At 36.9% G+C, this 8,556-nt stretch overlaps 1 protein-coding gene and 1 long non-coding RNA gene across 2 annotated transcripts in view; one reads left to right on the top strand and one right to left on the bottom strand.

Annotated features, from left to right (window-relative positions):
* Positions 1–258: 258 nt before the first annotated feature.
* Positions 259–7,423, bottom strand: LOC110022322. The gene is made up of 3 exons (XR_002293766.1): positions 7,349–7,423; positions 5,255–5,374; positions 259–536 (listed from the first exon to the last, which is right to left on the bottom strand). It is a non-coding gene; the product is annotated as an uncharacterized LOC110022322 (long non-coding RNA).
* Positions 6,448–8,556, top strand: part of LOC110022321 (GDSL esterase/lipase At5g45910-like) — a 2,744-nt gene continuing 635 nt past the window's right edge. The window contains exons 1-4 of the mRNA XM_020721198.1: positions 6,448–6,807; positions 7,373–7,588; positions 7,667–7,815; positions 7,886–8,162. Of these exons, the coding sequence (XP_020576857.1) occupies positions 6,564–6,807; positions 7,373–7,588; positions 7,667–7,815; positions 7,886–8,162 (886 nt within the window). The 5' untranslated portion in view covers positions 6,448–6,563. The remainder of the gene's footprint in view (positions 6,808–7,372; positions 7,589–7,666; positions 7,816–7,885; positions 8,163–8,556) is intronic.

The raw sequence follows: 8,556 nt of genomic DNA, 5'->3' as shown, positions 1-8,556 counted from the left end.
TATGTGTGTGTTTGTATATATATATATATATATATATGTTGGTTCCAATTTACTGGATCGCTAAAGGACAAATCGAAAAATGAGATTGAACTTTTGGGAATTCTCTTTTTATTATTTTGAAAGAGTGAAAAAATACAAGTCTGGGTGTTTTTACAATGCAACACAACACATAATTTTATACTAACTAAGACATACCGAAACAAAACGCTCCAATATTCTTCTTATATATAAATATGCATAGGATATCATCCTCCTTAAACTCAAACAAGCGTCAACCATGGAAAAGAGCACAGCTCTTGTATTTCTCTACCTGCTTGCCATTGAGCTTCTTCTCTCGCCGACAGTTAGCTCGGTCCGATCGCCCGTTCCCGCCTTTCTGCATAAGAATGAAGACAAGTGGGCGATCGAATTCGACGCCGTTGATGAGAGCTCGAGTTGGCCGCCGACGGAGATGAGCAGTAAGTCTGTTGTTGATGATATGGGAAAGAGGGAAGTTCCAGGGGGACCGGATCCTCAGCATCCCAGCCATGAGCCATCTGCACCTTAGGCTGATAAATATGATTGATGCAATTTATAAAATTATGATGTTCATCTTCTGATTTATGAAAATAATTAATTTATTCTAAGATCCAACAATGGATTAGATTTTTGCTTCAGAATTTGTTCCTTTCTCTCATCAGTTTCAGTTCGATGTTGCTTTCTTATTGATGATTAGTTCTGTCATGAAGAGATTTTGAGCTTTGGTATGATATAATTTATGCTTTTAATGAGCTTTTATTTTATTATTTTTACAAAAAAAACTAATTTTCTGAAAAAAAATAAATAAAGTGGAAGCAAGTGTCGATGTGCTTGCTGCGCCCATGAAACGCCGGGTTCTTTATCAATGCTATTGCAGATTTGTTGTCGACGTAGAGAGTTAAATGTTCAGAAAAAAAATAAAAAAGCATGGTTTTTAACTTCTTTTATGCAAATATTTGTTTATTGTTAATTTATGTTTTTTTTTTTCTGCAAAAACATAAGATTTTGCTCGAAAAAAATTTAATTTTAAGATATTGTGCCAAAAAAAAAAAAATTTATATATTAATTTCATTGAGAAGAAAAAAGAGTAGTAGTTGAGACTCCCCATTTTTTTATATGGAATACCCTAGAAAGGGGAACAAACCACGGAGTCTAGTCCAATTGAAATAATTCACTATGTAATTTTGAGTATATGTGTTCATTCTTCTTCATAATTATAAAAGATAAAGCTTACTGTACAATTCAACTCAGTAATAATTGCTATAATGGTCGCAAAGGCTGTGAACGATGGCTATGGAAGCAATAGTTCGCCGTAAATAATATAGATGATTGTTGTAGCACCAGTTTGTCATATAGGTAATATGTGAAAGTCATAGTGGCAGTTGATTGTGTGTGTCGCAAATGGTTGCTTTCGGAGCATTGTTTGGTTATGGAGATTGTAGTAGGAAGCTACAGGAGTTGTGAGTCACATAGGTCTTAGTTGTACATATAAACCGTAGTGGTGAACTGTAATGATGTCCGTAGGCTATAAAGGCTGGAGTCAGGAGCTACACGAGTTTTGGACCATGTTAGCCATAGTTGCTCGTATAGTCGTAATGGTGAGTTGCGATAATGTTCGTAAGCCACGAAGTATAGAGTTAGGACCTACACGAGTTGTAGACCATGCAATCCATAATATGGTGGGCCTACCTTATGTGCTAGATTTTTTCCTCCAGAATAGCTTCCGCAATCCCTAGAGTGGACTTCTCGGAAGACATCTTCTACCTCATTTTCTCTGATGCATCTTAGGTATAGTGAACGGGTAGGTCTTCAGAAAAGCTTTCCTTCGATCAAGAGATATCGTGCAGCCTTGATCTTAAACATCCTTGGGTCGGCAACACCTTTTGATATTTTCCTGGTTTCAATGTATTGGATGTAAGGATCCATCTAAAATTTTAGTCCTTTGGTCTCCAAATCCATTTATGGTCCTTAGGTATAGCCAAAATCTGTTTTGGGATATCGCCGCCCCCAAGTGGATACACTTTGATAGGAGGTCGACAATTTGGTTCTCTTCTCGAGCAATGTGTTCAAGTTTAAAACAAACAAACTTTTTAATCTCTGCTTTTGCCTTGTTGAGGTATCGAGACACCATGTTTTCTCTGACTTCAAATTCTCCATTTACATGATTCAAAACATGCTGTGAGCCGGATTTTACTAGGAGATACCGAGCACCCACCCATTAGGCAAAGTGTAGGCCGACAATTAGAGCTTCATATTCAAGTAAGGACAGATCTGAGTGGGTCATCGGTGATGACCCGAACAAGATGTGTTTGAAAGTACGACTTAAGTCTACAAGCATAACTAATAAGGGAAAAAGTTAGCTTCCCTATGATCGGGCACTTGGAGTTCTACGCTTTGATGGACTCAGCTGACATAGTAGACCGAAAATTGATTCCAGAGCTCCTCTTTGACTGAAACCAAACTAATGGCTTCAAGTCTAACCGAAGTAGAGAGAAAGCTCTTCTTTCGGTTTGGGGCTTTGGAGAAGTGGTGGAGATGCTTGGGACACTTTCAATTTCTAATAGTGATATTTTTTATGTGATATGAAATATTTTAGTTGTATAAATGTTAAAGAGCAAAGTCTAGGTGTTAGATGTGTAAATATATAGGAATTGGATGGTATGTATGTAGATTTCCCTAATACTAAATCTCAGAATTATTCTCATATCATAGAATGAATTCCATAGATTTGTAACTAAAGAGGAGATACATTTTTATGTTAAAAATAAATAAATAAATAAATAATAATAATAAAAGCATTGCTCAATAAATATAACAATTCTTCACCTTGGAAATATCATTTTTTTATGTATATATTGTTGTTTTTTGCATGGTAGCAAATCAAGTCAAGAGTTTTCAATGAAAAATAGAGGCAATCTATTTAGGGTTTGTTTGGGATCATTTTTGTTTTATGTATAACATCATTAGTCCTTTCTTGAAGAAATAACCCAATATTTATAGATTACATGTTAATGCATGTTTTAATAAGGACATTACAGGCAACTATTACACCTTTTCATATTTGTAACCGACTCCAAGACACTTTAATATCCATAATTGACATTGACATTATATCGCATTCATGACCGCTTGAAGATGGGCATTTAATAACCCGCTGGTATTGTCATTCGATCGTTTGTTAACTGTTCGGTCGGCTGATAAGTCTTCGGTAGGCTAGCAAGTTTTTGGCTGGCATTCTCGAAAGAATCCTCAGTAGAGGCCATATTGCCGTTAGGGTGAGAGAGTGCATCACCATAATCTGATAGATAGCTCTCTTTTGGACAAGGGGCACTCCAGAGGATTAGAAATATATTTAATTGGGTACCCTTTGGCCATTTTTACGAAGAATCCCAAAATCAGTTGAGGGTGCTGCCGACAGAAATGTTGCTTTGTGTTTTTGTCTTTTAACTATCTCGATGCAATACTCTTAGAACCATCGAATTTCCGCAAGATTTGTGTTGTTATATTATTTTATGTACAACCAAACTTCAACATTCCTCGTACATGAAAAGGTGTATTTCACTTTTTAAAAGTTAAAGTGGTATTTTTATATGATATAAAACATTTGGGCAGCATAAATATAGAGAGTAAAGTTGAGGTGCAAGAAATGTAAATATATAAAATCTGTGTGGTATGCATGCAAATGCCCCAAAATATTTGTGGAATTCACATACATATAGGCCGCATACTTATAATATAGTTACATTAAGAAAAATGTCGATATTGCCCCTTGACTCTTTACAATTAGTCATTTAAATCCCAAAATTTATAAAGTATCAATTTTAAATATATATTTTTAATAGGAACTAAAATAATTCTTTCAATGAATTATTTCAGCATATACTAAAAAAATGCAGGGACAAATCTGTCATTTTATATGCGGTGGGGCCAGACCACTACTTTACTCGATTTACATATTTAACATTTAAACTTGAGTACTTATAAATATCACAAATATATATATATTGATGTATTAATGATACTAAAAATGCTACATAAATATACATCAACATTCTGATGTCAGATACATAAATACATAAGATTTGAATATCATATATAAATCTCCCTAAAAAGGGATGTCTTCTCCTTCCAAAACTACTGAAAAAAGACAACTTGCAAGATGACAAAGAAAATTATGTAAATAGGGCAGTGAATTTAGCTCGAAGATCATTAATCGTTCGAAAATTGATTTTGAATTTTGGCTCGGATTGAGATCGGGTCGACATAAACGAGCGGAACTGTGAGCCGAAACTTTGGATTGAATATTTTTCGAGCTGATTTCGAGTCATATATGGATCGACTCAAACTGGCTTGATATCGGCTCACAAAATTTTTTTGTTTATAAAAATTACTGCCTATGTAAAACTGAATATAATGAGTCACGAGCCAATTTCAAACTGGATTGAATCTAAATAACTGAATTTGAGCTAATTACTTTCAATTTTGAGCTGGATGGAGCCGATTCCAAGCTAAAATGAATCCAAATAACTCAATTTGGGCCTGCTCATTTTGATTTCGAGCTCGATTCAATTTTGAGCCGGATCCTAGAAATTGAATATAATGGATCACGACCCTATTTCGAGCCGCATTTGTCCGTTTGATGCGGCGGGGCGACACCACACCGTAATTTTGTCTGTTTCGGTAAACTATATTTTGATAGTATTTCAAAAAGTTGTTTCTGAAATCTACATTTTTTCACCGATCCTAGCTAAGTGTTGTGGCAGCTGGTGTTGTGGCAGCTTTCTAGCTACGGTCAGACGATTTCAAAAAAAAAATAATAATAATAATAATTGTCACCATAACTTTTTGAACGTCATATTAGTTTTCAGCAGTTTCACAACAGCTTTTTAGTGTTGTGGCAGCTTTCTAGCTACGGCCAGACGATTTCAAAAAAAAAAAAATAATAATAATAACATCATATTAGTTTTCAGCAGTTTCACAACAGCTTTTTAATAAACTGTAGCTGCCCAAACAAACCCTAAATCTATTCTACCCAATTTCAAATCGATCTCAACTCAACTCGAAATGAGATCCGTAAATTACAAAACAGAAGATGAAAGTATGGCATCAAAACTACTGCAAACATCCTGAAGGTACCAACATATCACATGATGATCATAAATATGTTTGCAGAGGGTTAAGTAGGGGAGGATGGTCTCCTTTAATATGACAGGAAATTGAAATTACGTGCACTTACTTCTACTTTACAAGATGTCCACGAGATTCAAGGCCTTGAAACTTGTCCACCGCTTCCACACACTCCATCAATTAATTTCCTTCTCAACGAAAAAAAGCTTCCTCTCGCCATATTAATGTCCTGCTGCAGACCGTTGTCATTACTATGAGATATGAATGCCAAGCCATAAACATATCAGGTTTCTTGACCCTCATAAATAATACTTTCAAATATAAATATATATTACATGCAAAGGTGCGGTATCAATATTCATGATGGTATTGTGGTGATATTGATAGATTGGTGATATTGTGATGATATTATGGTAAATACTATCAAATTCACGCCTATCTGCATCTTCTTTGTCCGCATGTAATATTGATGGATTGGTGTGTAAGTTCTCATCAGTAGAAATATAAGGAAGATTTACGTACGTACGACTCAATTAATGGTTTTGCAACACCTAAACTTCAATTTTTACATATAAGTTACCATACTTGGGCATCACAATTACTGATGTATTTCATCTTTGAAAATTTGAATGGTGGTATTTAAGATGTGAAATAAGAGATATGGGCGGGGACTAAAAGTAAAAAAAGCAAAATTATGGTGGTAGATGAGTAAATGGATAGGAATTAGGTGGGGATGCAACTAAATTGCCCAAAGATAACTATATGGCATAATTTGTTAACAGTATTTATTTCTATTTAAAAATGATAATGTCTTGTAGGACAATGCATCCAAGGTTGCATCTGTATTTAAATAACTTATTAACTTATAATTTTAAGGTATTTTTGTAAATTGGATCATTGTTAGAACTTAGAAGCCGTCGGATTGTGCTCAACATGAAACTTGAGCCGTTGGATTGTGTTCAACATAACAACTAATCTCAAAGCAATGTGAATTTACCATGCGCACACCTCCCTTCACCACTATGCCAACGGTCTCCAAAGCTTTCACATGTGAACCCTTTTAACATAGAAGATTTACATATTCATGCCACAAAATTCTCATCTATTTACATTCTACCAACTAAAGCTTAACATTTACATTTATAACTTACACAAAAAAAGGTGTATGATAGTAGTACTTTTGACATGATTTCAATAAATTGAGTGGTATATAAATAAAGATGAAAGTTGTGTTAGATATGTAAATATATAAAAATTCTATGGTATGTATGTAAATGCCCCCCACTTTTAATTATAGCTATGGCACTCTACACTATGAAAAAGAAACCCTAACCATTAACATAAAGAACCTCCACTCTCCAAGCTCCAACAGTCTCACCCCTAACCTCCCTCTCCTCCTCATCTCCTCCTCCTCAAACATGAAGCTCACACTCCTCTCCTTCTTCTTCATCATCATCATCTCATTCTTCCATTTCTCCCACACCACCCCACAAAACTTCACCTCCATTTTCAGCTTCGGAGACTCGCTCGCCGACACCGGCAACTTTCTCCTCTCCGGCGCCCTCACCTTCCCCTCCATCAGTCAGCTCCCTTACGGGATGACCTACTTCCACCACCCCACCGGCCGTTGCTCCGACGGCCGTCTTGTTGTGGACTTTATTGGTAACATTTCAACATAGTTCTATATCTCCAGGTTTTAATTACACTATGTTTGTATTCATTCATTTACAAATCTTTTATCCAAAACAAAATATCTAACATTTTGTTAGACTAGCACTAAGGTGCTGGCAACGTATGAGATTTAGTAAATACCGTCAATTCGGATTTATTAGATCCTGTAAATTCAGTGAAACTGTTTGGCGATTTTTGTCACGATTTAAAAATCAGTGAAGCTGTTACTGAGCTTCGCCTTAAATCTAAAGCACGCAAACTGGTAAGATTTCGCTTAAATCCTGCCTAAATCCAACCATAAATCCGTTGCCAAACAGCCCCTAAGGCCTTGTTTTGAAAGAATACAAACAAGAGGAAGACGGCGTGGATTGTATTCAGCGACATCATGTCCAGACATAACATTTTCTTGTTTAGAAATATTGTATTGATGCACCAACATAAAAAAAACTCATCTTACTTTCATGTAAATATGTAAACTACTTCACAACTCAGCATAAAGTAGAGAACAATGCTGAATAATTCAAACACTCACCTGCTAGCTTACACTGCATTACAGCTGAGTCCCAAGGTCTTCCTCTTCTCCAGCCATACTTAGCTCCAAATCAAAACTTCCGGCAAGGGGCGAACTTCGCCGTCGCCGGTGCGACGGCCATGAACCCTGCGGCGCTCATCGAAATGGGCATCAGCCGCTACATCTGGACCAATTTCTCCCTCACCACTCAACTCCAGTGGTTCGACAAGCTAAAACCTTCCCTTTGCAAAACCACCCAAGGTGAGATTTTTATAACTCCCACAAACGCAAAACCCCAAATTTCCGAGCCCCAACTGATCCATCTTCCCCCATTCACAGAATGCAGCGAATACTTCAAGAAATCCCTCTTCCTCGTCGGCGAAATTGGGGGTAACGACTACAATTACGCCTTCTTCTCCGGCAAGTCTGCAGCCGAGGTTACCTCATTAGTTCCCAGAGTCGTGAGCGCTATTGCGGAGACCATTGAAGTAAGCAAACGGATTAAATTTCAGTCAGTTGTTTTTCTTTGCGGCATTATGTCGAACATGTTGTGTGCAGGGGTTAATTGAGAGAGGAGCGGTGAATCTAGTGGTGCCGGGGAACTTGCCGGTGGGGTGCTCGACGGCGTACCTTACGCTGTTTGCGACGGCGGAGAAGGAGGAGTATGATGGCCGGAATGGGTGTCTGAAGAAACTGAACGCATTTGCAAGGTATCATAATGAGTTTCTGAGAATGGCAATGGGGGAGCTGAGGAGAAAGCACCCGAATGCAAGAATTATATATGCGGATTACTACGGTGCGGCCATGCGATTCGCGCATGCTCCTCGTCATTTTGGTGAGGCATCATTATCTCGATTTAATTAAGAAGGAAAAATAAAGGAATATATATATATATATATATATGCAGATTAAAGGTGGGCTGAGGGGCTGAGGCTATTACAAGAGCCTCCAACCACTCCTAACTTACCTAACAATTCCAGTACCACACTTAAGGCTCACGCGCTAGAGAGTGATTTGGGTTTTACATCATGGAGGTCAATCAACAGACGTGAATAGGTAACACGAATATATATATATCAAAGTTATTATTCGAGCCTCCAGTCACCTCTAACGTGCCTAATAATTCGAGCACCCCCTCCCTCCTTAAGGTCAACTATGACAAAGAATATTTGAACCCCCGACCTGAAGAGTTTGATATATATATATATATATATATATATATATATATA

The sequence above is a fragment of the Phalaenopsis equestris genome, unplaced genomic scaffold (genome assembly GCF_001263595.1).
Source record: "Phalaenopsis equestris unplaced genomic scaffold, ASM126359v1 Scaffold000180, whole genome shotgun sequence".
NCBI classification, from domain to species: domain Eukaryota; kingdom Viridiplantae; phylum Streptophyta; class Magnoliopsida; order Asparagales; family Orchidaceae; genus Phalaenopsis; species Phalaenopsis equestris.
This window is presented reverse-complemented; position numbering and strand designations above follow the sequence as displayed.